The sequence below is a fragment of the Tachyglossus aculeatus genome, chromosome 18 (assembly GCF_015852505.1).
Source record: "Tachyglossus aculeatus isolate mTacAcu1 chromosome 18, mTacAcu1.pri, whole genome shotgun sequence".
Taxonomy (NCBI): Eukaryota; Metazoa; Chordata; class Mammalia; order Monotremata; family Tachyglossidae; genus Tachyglossus; species Tachyglossus aculeatus.
In genome coordinates, this window is record NC_052083.1 from 3,091,688 (window position 1) to 3,111,375 (window position 19,688).

Here is a 19,688-nt window from a genome sequence, read left to right on the forward strand (position 1 = left end):
TTCTCTCTTTTTCCAAGCTTTTCATGGTAGCAATAGCATTTATGAAGCGCCTTCTGCCTCCAGCGTACTGTACTAAGCACCAGTGAGTGAGAGTTAGACACCGACCCTGGCCTTCCAGGAACTCATAATCTAAAAAATCAGATGGGGAAGGGTTTGGCAACATACCCAATAGGAAAGATGAAATAATAAATACATTTAAAAACAATATAAAAGACAAAGTTTGAGTCCAACCAGTCTGGTGGTAAAGGGGACTTACAGGGTTATCTAGCATCCAGGCACAACCAAATTTCCCACTATTCCTGCTTTTTGAATCCCTCACAGTCCAGGATGCTCAGAGCGTGTCGGGAACGAGCTGCGTACAGTACATTACACCCTGTAAGCACTCAGTAAATACCTTTGCTCCGGGTATGACTACCGGTCAAATCTGGACTCACATCATGCTTCAGTCAGTCTCTTAGCTGAGTCGACCACCCCAAATTCTCCTTCACCACCTTCAAGCCTCAGGAAGGTTGCAGGATTATCCCAAAACCTCATCCCCACAATCCGTTCCTAACTTCCAGCCCCTCCTCTGTCCGATAGACTACCCCGTGGTATTATAAAGGCCTCATGAAATCGCAATTTTAACGAGACGTCCATCTAGAAAAGGCACAGATCCGCCTTTCGGTCCTTAAATCGAATCGTCGGCGGTTAAGATGCTCTTTGTAATGTCGAAAGATGCCTTGGAAATAAGTCTGATGACACCGTCGCAGCTGCTTGTTTTAAAAATAGCTCTGGGATTTGTTCCAGAGAATCCGCAGGGACTTGATTTATCGTTACTGCGGCGGCTGCTGCTCTGTGGATGTGTCCCTCGGCCCAACTGTCTAAAGTCGCTTTGACAAGGAATTTAACGAGGTCGAGGCAGCTGGTTTTCTCAGTTGAAAGCAGGTGTTGGCAGCCTTTAAGCTCCTTGAGGGCAAGAATCACGTCAATCTAATAATAATAATAAAGATGGTATTTGTTAAGCGCATACTATGTGCAAAGCCCTGTTCTAAGCGCTGGGGGAGATACAAGGTGATCAGGTTGTCCCACGGGGAGCTCACAGTCTTCATCCCCATTTTACAGATGTGGTAACAGAGGCACAGAGAAGTTAAGTGACTTGTCCAAAGTCACACAGCTAAGTGGCAGAGCCAGGATTTGATACCAAGCCTTCTGACTCCAAAACCTGTGCTCTTTTCACTGTGCCAAGCTGCTTCTACTCTATTGTACCGCTCTCTCCCAAACACTTAGGTCCTCTGCGCGTAGCAAGCGCTCAATAAATGTAGATGGTAAGTGTCTATCGACTCTGCTATGTTGTCCTCTCCCGAGCGCTTAGTACAGTGCTGTGCACTCGGTGCTCAATAAATACAACTGATTGATCGACTCAGTCCCTGTCCTACATGGGGCTCTCAGTCTAAGTAGGACGAAGATTAGGTCTTGAATCCCCATTTTACAGATGGGGAAGCAAAGGCCAAGAGAAGCTGTGAGTTGCCCAGGATCACAAAGCAGGCAAATGGCGGAACTGGGGCTGGAACCCAGGTCCTCTGACTCCCAGGGCCTTGCTCTTTCTACTAGGCCATGTTGCTTTTCTTGGTATAATAGGGTTTGAATTTGAGCTCAGTCAATGGTATTCACTGAGTGCTAACTGTTTTTGTTAAGCTCTTACCAAGGGCCGAGCACTGAGCTAAGGCGAATAAATAAATCGTTCCGACAGACACTATCCCTGTCCCCCAAGAGCTCAGATCGAAATGAGGGAGGACAGGCACCTAGAAAACAAGGATAAATGACCAACGATGGAGGTAGTTAAAAAATATAACCATCAGAAGCTGAGAATATTAAATAAGTAGAAAAATTGACTTTGGAAGGGCCAGTCTTCAATCACTCACTCATATTGAGCTCTTACTGTGTGCAGGGCACTGTACTGAGCACTCGGACGAATACAGCAGCTAGTTCCTGGCTGCTCCGGCCCTCAGTCCGAAGTAACGGAATAGCGGAGACTTTCCAGAGACTGTGAGAAGCAGCGTGGCTCAGTGGAAAGAGCCTGGGTTTTGGGGTCAGAGGTCATGGGTTCAAATCCCAGCTCCGCCAATTGTCAGCTGGGTGACTTTGGGCAAGTCGCTTAACTTCTCTGGGCCTCAGTTACCTCATCTGTAAAATGGGGATTAAGACTGTGAGGTCCACGTGGGACAACCTGATCACCCTGTAACCTCCCCAATCAATCAATCGTATTTATTGAGCGCTTACTGTGTGCAGAGCACTGTACTAAGCGCTTGGGAAGTGCAAGTTGGCAACATATAGAGACAGTCCCTACCCAACAGTGGGCTCACAGTCTAAAAGGACGTAGAGCAGCTTAGAGCACTTAGAGCAGTGCTTTGCACATAGAAAGCGCTTAATAAATGCCATCATTATTATTTCCAGCATTCTAATGTCCTTGAGCCTCAGAGTGTTGACTTCCTGAAAAGGTAGCTTTGTCTTTTGGTTTGCCTTGAACAGAATTAGGAATTGTTCTTCCAACAACATGAGCCTGACCGGACCCAGTAATGATAATGGCCCTTCTTTAGCGCTGACTATGTGCAAAGCACTGTACGATGGAAGGGTGAGCCCACTGTTGGGTAGGGACTGTCTCTATATGTTGCCAATTTGTGCTTCCCAAGCGCTTAGTACGGTGCTCTGCACATAGTAAGCGCTCAATAAATACGATTGATGATGGCGTTGGGCACGCTGTGTACCAGCACTTTTTTATGGCATTTGTTCAGCGCTTCCTCTGTGCCAAGCACTGTTCTAAGCGCTGGAATAGATACAAGTTAATCAGGCTGAATACAGTCTCTGTCCCATATGGGGCTCACAGTTGAAATAAGAGGGAGAACAGATATTGAACCCCCATTTTGAAGTTGAGGAAACTGAGGCACAGAGAAGTGAAGTGACTTGCCCAGGGTCACACAGAGCACGCAAGTGGTGGAGCTGGGATTCACAGGTCCCCTGGCTCCCAGGCTTGTGCTTTCTCCATTAGAGCATGCTGCTTCTCTGTCCCTTAGCAGAGGGCCCTGCATGCAGTGGGCTTTCAATAAATGACACAACTACAACACTCCCAATTTTCTTTAATCTGGGGGTGGGGATGGCATTCAATCCTGGAAATGGCTGTCTGCTGCAGAAGAAGAGACGGCAACCGCCTGTTCCAATGGATAAGCGTCGTAAAAGCCTTGCGCTGATGCCTCCCGATTCCCTGGGGTGAACGAAAAGCTGGTCAACACATTGTAGGTGAGAGTTGAAACCGCGCGTGTCTCTTTTGGTGCTGCCAAGGTGACAGTCTGCCCCCAAATCCACTATGATAACTAGAGACAGCTTGTTCCCCGTGCTGGCGTTTGACAGCTAATATCACCCGTCCCCATACGAAGCGGCCCCACAGTTAGATTCTGCTGATATTTTAGTCTGGCTCAAGTTAAAACAAACCAGCTCAGAGCTACTTGAATTTTCGATGAAAAAAATCTGTGGGCAGAATCTATTTCTAGCGGTAATTATGAATAATATGTTGTCCTAACATGACAGATTCCATCACTGGAGATAAGAGCAGAGAACAGACGCGCTTATTTGCTAGAAACAAATTCGCTCGCAGTTCTGCGAAAACAAATAAAACACAACCGAAAATCTTTCTTTATAAAGGCAAATTCGAGTCCCTTGTGCTCTTTCATTAATTACAATATTTACAAGGAAAAAAGACTGTTGTGGGAATGTTTAACAAGCTTTTCATTTGAACACAATGGTCCCTTTAGCTGAACAAAGCGGAAATGGAAAGGATTACGTCCTTAATATTTGTGTATTTGTTAAGCACTTACTATGGGCCAAGAACTGTGCTAAGTACTGTGGTAGATACAGTGTAAATAGATCGGACAGAGTCCTTCTCCCAAATGGGGCATCCTTACTGAAAGGTCTCCAATGTTGAGTGGTGTTGTGGTATTTACCAAGTATTTGTGATTAAATGTTCACCAGTCTAGCTTATATCTAGTCTAATCCTGGCTCCGCCATGTGTCTGCTGTGTGACCTTGGGCAAGTCACTTAACTTCTTTGAGCCTCAGTTACCCCATCTGTAAAATGAGGATTAAGACTGTGAGCCCCACGGGGGACAACCTTGTATCACCTTGTATCCCCCCCAGCGCTTAGAACAGTGCTTTGCACATAGTAAGCACTTAACAAATGCTATTATTATTATTATTATTATTATTATTATTGTATGGAGGCAGAGAACAGGTTAGACTATCCATGTTCTAATTTATTGTGAGATAGTCAAGAGATGATTTTCTTCCAGGGGACACCAATTGAAGTTTAAGTATGTTGGAGAAGAATCATGGCCTAGCGGATACGGCATGGGCATGAGAGTCAGAAGGACCAGAGTTCACTTCTCTATGCCTCAGTTTCCTCAACTGTAAAATGGGGATTCAATATCTGTTCTCCCTCTTACTTAGACTGTGAGCCCCGTGTGGGATAGGGACTGTATTCAGCCTGATTAACTTGTATCCATCACAGTGCTTGAAACGGTAAGTGCTGAACAAATGCCATAAAAAAGCACTGGCACACAGATGGCTAAGATCGCTACTCGAACATTCAGGTGGTGGTGTCCATTGTTGTTCTTGAGGAATTTTATAACCATGAAGTCAAAGGCTCCACACAATGCCTCGAGATGGCCCATAATCCTGTAGATGTGCTTTTAGATTCGGGTCAGGCAGGGCAGAATTGGGCAGTTGTTTGTTACCGTTGCACTGAAAAACAAAATTTGGAAGAATGAAAATTAGTTTGACCTTGCCACTGATAGCTATCCAGAAGATCCTATTGAGATTTCTATCTCAGAGTCTAAGATTCCCAAAGCAAACCCCAAATTATCACAAGTGCCAGTGTATAACAAAGAGCAATGAATTTCAGAAGGGTAGGAATAATTGCAAAACTGGAAAACTGGTCATGGGTTCGAATAAGGAGCTTGTACTTCCCAAGCGCTTAGTACAGTGCTCTGCACACAGTAAGCGCTCAATAAATACGATTGATTGATTGAATACCAGCTCTGCCACTTATCAGCTGTGTGACTTTGGGCAAGCCACTTAACTTCTCTGTGCCTGTTACCTCATCTGTAAAATGGGGACTAAGACTGTGAACCCCATGTGGGATAATCTCATAACCTTCTATCCACCCCAGCACTTAGGACAGTGGTTGGCACATAAGTAAGCACTTTTCAAATGCCTTCATCGTCAAAACAACATCCCTTTGAGGGAAAGCTGAAAGGCCTGAAGTGATTTGGTTTGGAAAGAGAGAAGGAAGCCTGGGGAAGTTTGTATTGAGGGGACACCTTTGACATTCTAATAGGTTCTCCACCCTGAGGAAATGAGGAATCTCACACAGTTGGTTTTCTCAAGCCATTAGAAAGACAGAAACCTCAGCGTCCAGAGCCAGCACCTTTCCTAGCTTTATTTTACTTTATAGCTTCTCCATGTACTGATCTTCTCCAACCCCACTTCTTTCCATGCAGAGCCCAGGCACATCCCTTCCCAAACATGACACATCACTGTTCCTGTTGCATCGTTAAACAGACACTTCAACTCAAACCAAGCTGACCTTCTAAAAACAAACTAGTAACCCTCACTAAACACATATAATCAACTTCCAGGTCTGTATGAGTTCACTCTAATCTACTCCGGATCCTCTGAAGCCAACCAGGTCACCTTCATTCAAGAGTTCTGGAGAACAGGAGCCTTGTCTTTCACATCTACTGGGCTCTCCCAAGTACCTAACAGAGCTCTGCACACATTAGGAGCTAAGTGAATATTGGTGGTGAATAGAACCTACACATTAGGTGTATTAAATTATTGACCGATTAGGCTAATCTATTGTTTTGCATTGTGCCTGTTGCTTTAACCCCACAACACCAGTGTATTTATACCCAACTTCAATATTGATACATTTTTGTAGATTCAGTTGTGCATTCAATAATTCTGACATATCATCCTTTCATTCACATTACCTATATGATCCCTTTCTCCCTCCTGTTCCCACTCTTTGAAAATCATTTTTTGTCAGTCTCCCCCATCACATTGTCATCTCTTTGTGGATAGGGGATGAGTGCTTTACTCTGGCTGGACTTTCCTATGTCTTAGCTCAGTGCCTCCCACTCTTTAAGTGCTCAGTGAGTAGCGATTCTCAGTGGTTTAGTGGTGCTTATCCCTCCAGAGGCAGGAAAATGAACAAGGAAAATGAACCAGAACTAGCTCTATAATTTCATGATTCATGTCCTGCAGAGACACGCAATACTCACACTCATTTTACAGCTGTGGTGAAGATGGAAGATAAGGAGGGTCCCTGCAGAGATCTTTTGTAGCAGTGAAGAAAGTAGAGTCCAAAACGAGTCAAGGGAGTTTGAGATATTTCCTAGCAGAAAGAGACCCTGGGGAAAGTCAAAAAGAATCTCCCTGGGCAAACCTGTTCTACCCCAATCTGGAACATCATCCCTGTTCATAACCGACAGACACTCATCCTCCCCACCTTCAAAGCCTTACTGAAGGCACGTCTTCTTCCAAGAGGCCTTCCCTGACTAGGCCCTCATTTCCTCTTTTCCCACTCCCATTTGCATCACCCATGCACTTGGATTTGCACCCTTTATTCATCCCTCTATCCGCTCCACAGCACTTATGTAAATACCCGTAATTTATTTATATTAATGTCTACCTCACCCTCTCACGCTCATTGTGGGCAGGGAACGGGTCTACCAACTCTGTTATATTGTACTCTACCAAGTGCTTAGTACCACACTTAACCCTTAGTACCAAGTGCTCTGCACACAATAAGCGCTCATTAAATATGATTGATCTGTAATTTATTTTAATGTCTGTCTCCCTCACTAGATTTTAAGCTCCTGGAGGGCAGGGGGGAAGCAGCGTGGCTCAGTGGAAAAAGCCCGGGTTTGGGAGTCAGAGGTCGTGGGTTCTAATCCCGGCTCTGACGCTTCTTAGCTGTGTGACTTTGGGCAAGTCACTCAACTTCTCTGGGCCTCAGTTTCTTCATCTGTAAAATGTGGGTTAAGATTGTGAGCCTCACGTGGGGTAACCTTGGTTATCTTATATCCCCCCAGCACTTAGAACAGTGCTTGACACATAGTAAGCGCTTAACAAATACCAACATTATTTTATTATTATTATCATCATCATTACCAACTGTATGGTATTGTTCTTGCCCAAGTCCTTAGAACTGTGCTCTGCTCATAGCGCTCAATAAGTATCATTGATTCCTGCTCCTTGTGTACAGTTGATTGCATTCCCTCTCTGGGTGTGTTGTGTCTGGGCTTGCTACCAAACTTCCTCTTCAATGTCAGGAAAGATAAGAGGAGAGAGACGGGGAGTTCCAGCAGACTTCAAAAAAAAAAATGTTTGGCTTAACAAGGGATTGAAAATTTCCTCCTGCCATTTAGAAGTGAATTAAGAAGTTGCCAGAGGGAATTCCAGTGAATGTGTGACCACTCCAGAAATGGAAGAGCCACATAACTAGATCGAGCAAACTACCGCTTCCGAGACCTCCGAGGCTGCAGGCTCCCGTTAAGATTCTGATGAAGCTCCTAATTAACCCTCTTCCGACTATCACTCGCCAAATTATTGCAGAACCTCTGTCCCAGGAGTGACCTCACCCACTAGGAGATTTTTATCATCTCTCTGAGCCTATGATATAAGGAAACATGATGGCCACGTGGAATAGAGCTATTCCCGTGCAGCTCTTGAACTGGCCTACTCAGAGTCATTAAGAGGTTCCATCTGTCAGGAGAGCTGAGAAAATTGATGTTTTTGAGGAGGTGCCCAATTGAGTACCATTAATCACTCAGATTGATTGAAGCAATGTGGTCTAGTGGATAGAGCATGAGCCCATTTGTCAGAAGGACCTGGGTCCTTAATCTTGGCTCCGCCATTTGTCTCCTGTGTGACCCTTCTAGACTGTGAGCCCACTTTTGGGTAGGGACTGTCTCTATATGTTGCCAACTTGTAATAATAATAATGGCATTTATTAAACGCTTACTATGTGCAAAGCACTGTTCTAAGCGCTGGGGAGGTTACAAGGTGATCAGATTGTCCCATGGGGGGCTCACAGTCTTCATCCCCATTTTACAGATGAGGTCACTGAGGCACAGAGAAATGAAGTGACTTGCCCAAAGTCACACAGCTGACAATTGGCAGAGCCGGAATTTGAACCCATGACCTCTGACTCCAAAGCCTGGGCTCTTTCCACTGAGCCAGGCTCCTTCCCCTACAAGTTCCCCTTGGGAACTTGTACTTCCCAAGCGCTTAGTACAGTGCTCTGCACACAGTAAGTGCTCAATAAATACGATTGATTGATTGATTGACCCTAAGCGAAAGCCACTTCTCCTTGCCTCAGTTACCACACCTGTAAAATATGGATTCAGATTGTGAGTCTCAAGAGGAACAGGGGCAGTATCCAACTTGATTAGCTTGTATCTACCCCGCGCCTAGTACAGTGCCTGGCACATAGTAAGAGTTTAACAAATACCTTAAAAAGATCAATAGAATTTGAATACTTACTCTTTGTAGAGCGCTTAGAGTTAGTAGACATAATCCCTGCCCTCATTTAGCAGTACTGAGCAGGTTAGTTTTTTCCCAACTTCATTTTCCTCCTGTCAGTCAGTCATATTTATTGAGTGCTTACTGTGCGCAGAGCGCTGTGTTAAGCCCTTGATGACAGGACCCCTTGGCCAAATTATCAGGGATGTATTGCCAGCAGGACTCGGCAAGGGTAACCAGCTTTCTAACTCTGTCCCAGCCCAAACACTTGGCCACAGCCTCTGTGAGGTGTTGTGTTGTGGGGGCAACTCTCTCAGGCTGGAGAAACTGGGAACTCGCTGGGAAGCGACTCCCTGAAAATAAACTAAGCCCATCCAGGGGGTCTGTCAGAGCAGTAACTTAGCAATTGTACCTTCCTGACTTGAAAATGTTAGTGGGCTTGCAGTCATGCTTTATTCACACCGAAGGGAGTTTGTTACCTCTCTAATCCCAGCTCTTCCAGTAACCTGCTCTGTGACCAAGGGCAAGTCACTTAATATCACTGTGCCTCAGTTTCCTTATCTGTAAAGGAAACTGTTCTCCCTCCTTCTTAGACTGTGAGCATCATGTAAGTAAAGGGGGCTGTGTCAGACCTGGTTATCTTGTATCTACCCCACCGCTTAGTATTGTACTTGGCACATTGTAAGTGCCTAACAAATATTATTATAAATAGTATGAGATAGTGCCACTGTTTCAAAACCCTCTCCTCCTTCATATATTTTTAACCCCTGAGCCCCAACACCGGTCCAAAAATTATTTTTGAAAACTGATGAAAAATCTGAAACCTCAAGACCCTAACCTCACGATTCCCACTGTTGCAGGGATTCAGGAAAAACAATTTCCTAAGACATGGCATTTTCACAAACATAATTATCGTACTAGCCGTATGGGTTAGCTGTAAGCACAGCATCAGAATGGCTTCAGAAAAACTTATCTATCTAGTGAAAATCATCACTAGAAAGCCAAATGAAAACGGAACGGGAAGCCACTTTAATGATTTCTCTCACGCTTTATTTTATTTGCCAACCACCAGATGGTTTTAAACATTGAGTTTGAATAGCTCTTTTCTGTAAATCATGTGAGCTGAGGCCCTTTTTGATGCAAAGAGCCTCTTAGGAAGGTTGTTATTTCTGAGAAGATTAGGTATAAATACTGTGAGCAGAAATCTTGCATTAGATGAGATGGTCACTAATTTTGTTTGCCGTTTCACCTTCTGCCTCCAGAAAAACTTCCCAAGGAGATGAGCTGGAGGCAGGGAGAAGTGTGAGATGGTAAGGCAGGTGAAAGGTTGGGACTGGTAAGGTAAATCTGAGAGTCTTCCCATAGAGGTGGAAGCTGAGGCCTAGTGAGAGGGTGACTTTCCTGAGAGAATGAGTGTAGAGCGAGAATTGGATATGGAGCCAGAACTGAGCTCTAGGGAACCCTCACAAAGAAAGGACGAAGAAAGCAAAGAAAACTGGCACAAGAGTCTGAGAAGGAGCAGTCACAGAGGTAGGAAAGAGTTCCAGGAGAGAACTGTGTCAGTGAAGCTGAGTCTGGAGAGATTTTCTAGGGGAACGAAGTGGTCACCGGCATCAAAAACACCTGAGAGGTTAGGAGGATTAAGACAGATTGGGACCCTCCTTCGGTCAGAGTGTGGGACTGTGTTCCTCGGAAGAACTTTATGGTATATTTACTCTTCATGAAGAAACAGCTGGCATGGGTACACTTAATGCTCAATTGCTGCACACCCACAGTTTATACAGCGCCTGTTGCTGCGTTTTGTCAGCATTTGGGGGTGGTGTCGGTAAACAAGGTAATTTGCTTAAAAATAAGGCACTGATCGTTTTGATTATAACCTTCTCACCCTTGGAATTGAACAAGAGCCTAAGGGATGATAGGATGCACCATGGCCTAGTGAAAAGAGCACAGGATTGAGCCAGGAGACCCTGGTTTTCATGCTGACTCTGGGCAAATTGCTTAATCTCTATGCGTCTGTAAAATGGGAATAAAATACCTCTTCTCCCTCTCTCTTAAACTGTAAGCCTCACATGGGACAGGGACCGTTTCTGATCTGATTACCCAGTATCTAGACCTCGGAGCTTAGCATAGTGGACAGTTCATAGGGAGTGCTTACCACATTAAGTAATTAACCGAGGAGTAAATTAATTAACTGAGGAGTAACTCCTAGGCTTGGGATCAGGGATTCACCCACCTCCTCAGGAGGACACCCTCCCCATAAAATTCCTTCAGTTGGCCTGATTGAGGACAGAAAAGCAAGTGGCCTGGAGTTTGGAAAAGCAGTTTCTACGTAAATCCAGTTATTCCTTTGATCACAATCCCTCTACAGAGGTTTAGGTCTGAAAGAAAGAAGTAGGAGCTGGGTTTGGCCGGGATATTAACATGTATCCCTAGGGGAGAGGAAAGGAGAAGGATCACTGGAAACCTTTCAGGGTTAAGGAACCCAGTCAGCCCTGCCCAAGCTCCTTCAGCACCTCGTCTCACATTCATTATGCCCAGAACCGGGCAATACTAAGTTCTGGGAGACGAGATGGGATAAAACGGAATTGTTTGAACAGTCACGCCCCATGTAGGTGATACCACATATAACCAGAGATTAGCCTGAACCCCGGAGATCCTGTGCGAGAGCAAAGGAAGGTATGTTTGGGAAAACTGCCACCCAGACCTGGCTGAAGTAGACGGAGAACGATGGAGAAACCATCTAAGGCAAAGTAATGTATCTCCTGCCCCAGGGCCCAGAAAACAGATGAAGGAGGGAGCGGAGAGGAGGGGAAAGGCCACAGAAAGGAAAAAGAAACCTCAGGGATTTTATTTAAAAGTGTTAAGGGTTTTTTTTAATTCATTAATGAAACATTCTTCTTCCCTGGGGAAGGAGAGCCCTCTGCACTGACCTTCTAGACACTGGGACATTTCATTGCAATGAACTACAGACATAGGATTCTCATCACTTACAAGGCTTTGATTTTAAATAAAAGATCTTTCTGTATCCCAAGGACTGCCCTTGCTGATTTGGACATGTGTTTCTCCCTGATTGAGCTGGAGGGTGGATGGTTGGGGGGGCGGTTGCTGGGGCGGGGAGTAGTGGGAAAGATGAAAAGGAGGAGAGAAGGAGAAAGAGAGGATCTGCTATTTAAGGCAAGAAGGACAGAGATTTGATTACATATTATGTATATTTTGGAGTAAATTTAACTTTTGATTTATATTTCCCGGAGGTATGAATCCACCTAGGTTTGTTCCAAAAGAAGGAAGAAGGGGCTTGGGAAAGATTGTGGAGAATTAATGCTTCATCCAGTTCAGCTTTGTATGCAGGGGGAAGGCTTGGGTGTGGTCTCTGGGTTAACCTGTTCCTTGATTTTCTACAGGAATGTTTGAGGCTGCCAGTGATATCTCTGTTTAACCTGACAGACTCCCTTCTGGTTACAATCTTTTTGTTTTTGATCTTTTGGATCCTGGTAGCTAAAAGTATTCAGGACCTTCTGTGCGTTTGCCCAGCTCCCCTAACCCCATGCTGACTATCCAAATCCTTTTCAGAAGAGGATAATGGGCATTTTAATTTGATCTGTTTTTGCATGTTAGATTTAAAGGAAGTTTTTTTTCCAGTGTTGTTTTGTGGCATTTGTTAAGTGCTTACTACATGCCAGGCATTGTACTAAGCTCTGGGGTAGATGCAAACTAATCAGTTTGACACAGTCTCCGTCCCACATGGGGCTCACAGACTTAATCGCCATTTTACAGATGAGGGAACGGAGGCCCAGTGAAGTGACTTGCCCAAGGTCACATGGGAGACACGTGGCAGAGCCAGGATTAGAACACAGGTCCTTCTGTCTCCCAGGCCAGGGGTCTATCCACTAGACCATGCTGTTTCTCTCATCAGTATCCGACTAATTAGAAATGACAGGGTTGTAATGACAGGGATGCTCACTTCTTTCAGTCTGCTTAAAAACTTCCAAGAAGGATGCTGCCTTTAATGAGATGAGAGCTGCTAGTTAAACACACAGCACTTTGACATGTAACTTTATACTCAGTTGCTTCCCGCTACCTGTAACTTATTTAGTGTCTGTCTCTCCCACTAGATTGTAGGGTAGGGATTCATTTATTCATTCATTCAGTCATATTTATTGAGTGCTTACTGTGTGCAGAGCACTGTACTAAGCTCTTGGAAAGTACAATTCAGCAACAAATAGAGAAAATCCCTACCCAGCAACAGGCTCATAGTCTAGAAGGGGGAGACAGCAACAAAACAAGTAAACAGGCATCAATAGCATCAATATAGATGAGTAGAATTATATATACATACACATCAGCTCAGTTCTCTCCCAAGCTTGAAAGTTTTGAGGTGAATTCCTCCAGGTGGGTTTCCCAGGGAGGTGGTTGAATTGTCTTCACTGAAGTCTTTAAAGATGGGACAGAGAGGTGTGAGGAGCAGAAATTGGGGCAAACATAGACTTGATCTTGATTCAACATAAAATGATCAATCAATCAATCAACAGTATTGAGCGATTATTATGTGTGTCACCCTTGCACTTAGTAGTAATAATTATAGTATTAAATGCTTACAATCTGCCAAGTACTGTATTAAGCACTGGGGTGGATACAAGCAAATTGAGTTGGACACAGTCCCTGCCCCACCTGGGGCTCAAATTCTTAATCCCCATTTTACAGATGAGTAACTGAGGTCCAGGAAGTGAAATGACTTTCTTAAGGTCACACAGCAGAGAGGTGGAGGAGCTGGGATTAGAACCCAGGTCCTTTCTGACTCCCAAGCCCATGCTCTATCCCCTAGGTCACATTGCTTCTCTGATTTGGATTTGCCCCCTTTACTCACCTCTCCTTCAGCCCCAAAGCACTTATGTGCACATCTGTAATTTATTTATATTAATGCCTGTCTCCACCTCTAGACTGTAAGCTCATTTTGGTCAGGGAACATGTGTAGTGATTCTGTTAAAATGTACTCTCCAAAGCACTTGGTATAGTGCTCTGCACACAGTAAACTAAATAAATGATTGATTATTTGTGCAGAGCACTGTACTAAGCACTTGGGAGAGTACAATCCCTCAGAGTTGGTAGACTCAGAGCCCCACCTTTTTCTTCTCCTCCTCCTCCCCATCACCCCCTCCACCCTACCTCCATCCCTTCCCCATAGCACTTGTGTATATTTGTACATATTTATTACTCTATTTTATTAATGATGTGTGTGTATACAGCTATAATTCTATTTATTCCGTTGGTATTGATACCTGTCTACTTGCTCTGTTTTGTTGCCTGTCTCCCCCTTCTAGACTGTGAGCCGATTGTTGGGTAGGGATCGTCTCGATATGTTGCCGATTTGTACTTCCCAAGCACTTAGTACAGTGCTCTGCACACAGTAAGCAATTGAATGAATGAATGAATGAATTTCCACAAGGAGTTTACAGTTTAGAGGGAGAGACAGACAAAACTATGAGCTCATTGTGGGCAGGGAATGTATCTATTTATTGTTATATTGTACTCTCCCAAATGCTTAGTACAGTGCTCTGCGCACAGTAAGTGCTCAATAAAAACAATTGCCTGACTGACTGACAATAAATTTCTGCAAGGACCTCACAGTCTAGAGGGAGAAACAGACTAGACTAAATGATGAGTTCATTGTGGGCAGGGAATGTATCTATTTATTGTTATATTGTACTCTCCCAAATGCTTAGTACAGTGCTCTGCACACAGTAAGTGCTCAATAAATACAATTGCCTGACTGACTGACAATAAATTTCTGCAAGGACCTCACAGTCTAGAGGGAGAAACAGACTAGACTAAACTATGAGCTCATTGTGGGCAGGGATTGTATCTGTTTATTGTTATATGGTACTCTCCCAAATGCTTAGTACAGTGCTCTGCACACAGTAAGTGCTCAATAAATGCAATTGCCTGACTGACTGACAATATATTTCTTACCAAAAGGAATCCAGCAGTTGTCAGAGGAAACAGAGCAGCTGGTGGAGTAAATAAATGCAGTGAGCTGGTGGTTTCTGGCTCCTGGGCCCTCCCAGACCTAAATCTACTAAGAGGGAATTGGTAGTTCTGAAACCCTAAAATGCCATTTGGTGGTATCCGCCCCTGGCCTTTGCTTTGTTTGAGAGAGGCTTTGGGGCAGGTGGAATAGTGAGGGGATGGAGGAAGGGTTGCCTTGGACTGTACTTCCCAAGCGCTTAGTACAGTGCTCTGCACACAGTAAGCACTCAATAAATACAATTGATGATGACGATGAAGAAAAAGACAGACTGGTGTAACGTGAGAGATGGGTTATGGTACCCATAGGAAGGCTAAGAGCGAGACATTCTGGGAGGAGATTCCTTGCTCTAGAGCCGAGTTCCCTAGTCCAGAATGTATCCAGGGTTTTCTCGAGTTTTGAATAGTTTTAAGGGAGTGGCTGCAAACCGATATCTGTGGCTGCTGTGAGCCATCTTGCAGTTTGAGCGTAAGATGCTTACTTAGTGACAACAGGCAGTCTGTTGTCCCTCCCACAGTTGAGCAATGGGAGTAACCTCGTATCCTGCTTCAGGTCGGGCAGGGTCCAAGTGAGTATTTTCAGTGTCTGGAGGATAATCCTGGTGATCCCACCTTCTTTCTGGGTGGGGCTAGCTAGGGTGAGAGGGGACTAGAGGAGTGGGCTTTCTAGAAAGTGGCCTGTGTAGCCAAGAGGGGAACAGAGCTTTCTCCCCACTCTTCTTCTCTCTACCCTGATCTGCTGGGACCAAAAGCCTAGCAGCTTCACCAGGCTTGTCAGTCAAGCAATGATATTTATTGAGCACTCTAAGTGTACAGAACACCCTACCAAACGCTTGGGAGAGTACAGTAGAGTAGGGAGACTCAGATCTCCCTGCCCACAGGGAGCTTACAGAATAAAGGGCAATGCCAATTTGAGTGACCACAGGCAGCAGTGACCTTCCCTAACCCCCCAGGCCTGCCTCAACAGAGGATGGGAGGAATGGAGGGCCCCGCTTCCACTCCCTCCCATCTTGCCTCAGCTCTGCAACTGGGGCAGGAAGAATCAATCAATCAATCGTATTTATTGAGCGCTTACTATGTGCAGAGCACTGTACTAAGCGCTTGGGAAGTACAAGTCTGTTTGGATCCACCCTCCTTAAATACATAATCAGCCCAGGTGAGGGGCATTTCCAGAGAATTTTTTTTTAAGTCTTTGCAGTTGATACCGCTCTGAATGTGTGGATCACATTATAAGAGGGAAAACTTCATCCAAGAACACGAGAGGGAGGAGTCAAGGGAATCATTTTCAGGAGAATCTGACTCACAGCTATGATTACGTTAATCTCACTGCTCTCTCTCCTTATAGAAACTGTCCCTTTGCTTTCAATAGCTCCAGGACACAAGTGCTAATAAAATTCTCATTAAGGAACATTTTAAAATTCATAAAAATGAATTTTTATCAGTGGGGACAAAAATCAGTGGGGACAATGAGAATGAGAAGCAGCAGGTGTAGCAGCATGGCTCAGTGGAAAGAGCCCGGGTTTGGGAGTCAGAGGTCATGGGTTCTAATCCCGGCTCCACCACTTGTCAGCTGTGTAACTTTGGGCAAGTAACTTAAAAATAATAATGGCATTTATTAAGCGCTTACTATGTGCAAAGCACTGTTCTAAGCGCTGGGAAGGTTACAAGGTGATCAGGTTGTCCCACGGGGGGCTCACAGTCTTAACCCCCATTTTACAGATGAGGTAACTGAGGCACAGAGAAGTTAAGCGACTTGCCCAAAGTCACACAGCTGACAATTGGCAGAGCCAGGATTTGAACCCATGACCTCTGACTCCAAAGCCCGTGCTCTTTTCCACTGAGCCACGCTGCTTCTCACTTCTCACTTCTCAGATAACTTAACTTCTCTGTGCCTCAGTTCTCTCATCTGTAAAATGGGGATTAAGACTGTGAGCCCCACGTGGGACAATTTTGATTACCTTGTATCCCCTCCAGTGCTTAGAACAGTGCTTGGCACATAGTAAGCACTTAATAAATACCAATATTATTATTATTTGGGATCAAAGTGGAAAGCAGCTCGGAATTGAGTGGAAAGCACAGCCTAGGGTTATTACTGGAAAACAAAGCCTGACATCTTACCTGTTTTTTAACATGTTTTTTTTTTCGGGTGGAGAAGGGGATTATTCCTTATGACTTCAAGATGGAACCTGCTATGAATTTCTTATGAATGACCAATTATAGTTACGTCATTATAAGTACTCAGTGCCATGTCTTTTTATATTGATACTTCACTTGAGTGAGTTTTTACTGTGGTAAATAATGATTATAATCAATTTTGTACTGTAATACACACATGCACACACACACACACACACCCCCATACCCCAGAAAGGTGGCATCATTTTCATTCACAGTAAGTGCTCAATAAGTGCCATGAATCGATGAAGGTCGAACCACTTGTGGACTCTTGGGCCTCCTTTCCTTCCTGCATTGATTTCAGTCAGTCAGTCATATTTATTGAGCACTTACTGTGTGCAGAGCACTGTACTAAGTGCTTGGAAGAGTACAATATAACAGACTCATTGCCTGCCCACAATGACCTTACAGTCTAGAAGGGGAGACAGACAGTCCTCCCACTTTCCAGAGAGCTATTTGAATGAATGCTCTCTTCCTACAGATTTTGCTCCCTTCTTTCTTGTCATATTTCTTGGCCTCTTCTGTATATGTCTAGAGATTTTAATTCATTAGTATTCTATTGTTGTCCTTATCGCTTTCTCGGCAGCTAGGGCATGACTGAAAGCTGCTCAGAATTTCTGATCATTCTCTCATATTCTATTCCACGCTTCAAGAGTCTGAGGTTCAACTATCCTAGGGTGGTCTGCTTGCCTGCTCATTTCTTGGGTCTCTGGGCTGTTGCCCCTCTAAGGGAAAGAAATCGAATGGTTTTCTTTGCAGGTCCTTCAGTTGTCACTGGATTTTCAGGAGAGTTTATTTCCAGTTTCTGACAGCTATTAAGCAAAGGGAGCTGTCTCCCTTCTACATTTAGCTTATCTCCATCAAAGCTGCCCTGAGCACTTCTACATCATGGCTAATGGAAATGGCATAGAATTTGGAGTCAGGAAACCTGGGTTCTAATTGTGGCCCTGCCACTTTTCTGCTCTGTGAACTTGGATAAGTCACAACTTCTCTGGGCCTCAGTTTTCTTGCTGTAAAATGATGATTAAATTATCTCCTCGGCCTCTCGCTTAGCCCACGAGCCCTGTGCCTGACAGGTAGTGTCCCACCTACCTTCAGTGTGTTTACCCCAGCATTCAGTGCAGGACTTGGCACATAGTGAGCGCTTAACAAATACCAGTTATTATTGCAAGAACATGTTTGGGGAGGAAAATCGACTGTGATCTTAAGTCCGGCCAGGACAAAGTTAGGATTGTGACAGTCTGCAGTTGGCAGACAAAAGGATCCTCGTGCAATCCCCTGTTCTCTCACCCAACTTTTTCCATCTCTGGCTCTTTCCCTTCATGACCTTGTCATTGCAGGTAGACTCAGGGAGTCTGCAGCGTTTAGACTAAAGTAGCCCACCAATGCACTCAGTATATCAGACAATTACTCTCCTCCTCTTCAAAACCTTATTGAAGGCACTTCTCCCCCAAGAGGCCTTCCTTAAGCCCCCTGCCCCTCCATTTCTCTTCTCTCACTCCCTTCTACATTGCCCTGACTTGGTCCCTTTATTCATTTCCCCTCCCATCCCCAGAGCATTTATGCACCTATCTGTAATTTATTTATATTAATATCTGTCTCCCCCTCTAGACTATAAACTCATTGTGGGCAGGGATTATGTGTTATATTGTACTACTGGACTCTCCCAAATGCTGAACACAGTGTTCAGTAAATACGATTGACTGTCTGACCTGGGTTATCGTCATCATCATCAATCGTATTTATTGAGCGCTTACTATGTGCAGAGCACTGTACTAAGCGCTTGGGAAGTACAAATTGGCAACGTATAGAGACAGTCCCTACCCAACAGTGGGCTCACAGTCTAAAAGGGGGAGACAGAGAACAAAACCAAACATACTAACAAAATAAAATAAATAGAATAGATATGTTATAATCCTGACTCCCAGTGGGCACTCAACAAATACTATTATTGCTATAGCTACAAAGTCTAGGGTGGCTGCTGTCAGATCAGGGGAGGAAATGCCAAATCACCGTCCCTCTCAGACAGCAGATGTGTACTGAGCAAGACTTCTTGGCCAGTGTAGGAGGTAGCCTCAGAACACGATCTCACAGTAAAAAATAGTACAACTGAAGAAGTTTAGGCTAATGACACATGCTGATAACAAATCCTCCTACCTTTCATCAGCTAGAATTTAGACTTTTTTAAGTGGGTCAGTAGATTCTGAGAATGTTTTTCAGCCCAGTGTACTGTATGTCTCACACAGGCTCAGTCTCAATCTCTCTCTAAGAGAAGCAATGTGGCCTTGTAGAAAGGGCACCCACCTGGGAGCCGGAGGACCTGAGTTCTAATCCCAACTCTGCCACGAGTCTGTTGTGTGACCTTGGGAATGTCACTGCACTTCTCTGTGCCTCAGTTTCCTCATCTGTAAAATGGGGATTCAGTCCTACTCCCTCTTACTTAGGCTGAGCCCCACGTGGGACAGGGACTGTGTCCTACCTGATTAGCTTCTATCTACCCCAGCTCTTAAAACAGTATTTGGCACATACTAAGCACTTAACAAATACCATAATTATTATCATTTTGTTAGGAGAAAGTGACCATGGGCAACCCACTTGATATCCAACTACTCCCATGGACAGGTCGAATGAACATTTTTTTGCTCGTGCTGTCATTGCTAACTCTCTTCATCCTCTTTGCAGAAAGGGAGTGCTCACTGGACTTAAACTGAAGAAGAAGAAGAAGAACAAAGGCGAGAAGGGGTTAACCCTAACAAATAAAGGCGCCCAAGGTAAAGCCCAGTAAATCAACATTTCTCCTGGCCCTGTTGAACAGGGAACAGGGCAAAGTCTTTTGTGTCTCCTTCCCCACCCTTATAGAGAAGGCACAGTAAGTGAGCCTATGATGGGTTATTGACATTAATTAACACTTAATAGAAGCAGGGCTTACACAAGCCT

The 19,688-nt window shown here is 44.5% G+C and overlaps 1 protein-coding gene across 1 annotated transcript in view; it reads left to right on the forward strand.

Moving 5' to 3' along the window:
* Positions 1-9,964: 9,964 nt before the first annotated feature.
* The window catches only part of FER1L6 (fer-1 like family member 6), a 69,873-nt gene continuing 60,149 nt past the window's right edge, over positions 9,965-19,688 (forward strand). Inside the window, exons 1-4 of the mRNA XM_038760685.1 lie at positions 9,965-10,085; positions 10,363-10,490; positions 11,957-12,072; positions 19,434-19,522. Of these exons, the coding sequence (XP_038616613.1) occupies positions 9,965-10,085; positions 10,363-10,490; positions 11,957-12,072; positions 19,434-19,522 (454 nt within the window). The remainder of the gene's footprint in view (positions 10,086-10,362; positions 10,491-11,956; positions 12,073-19,433; positions 19,523-19,688) is intronic.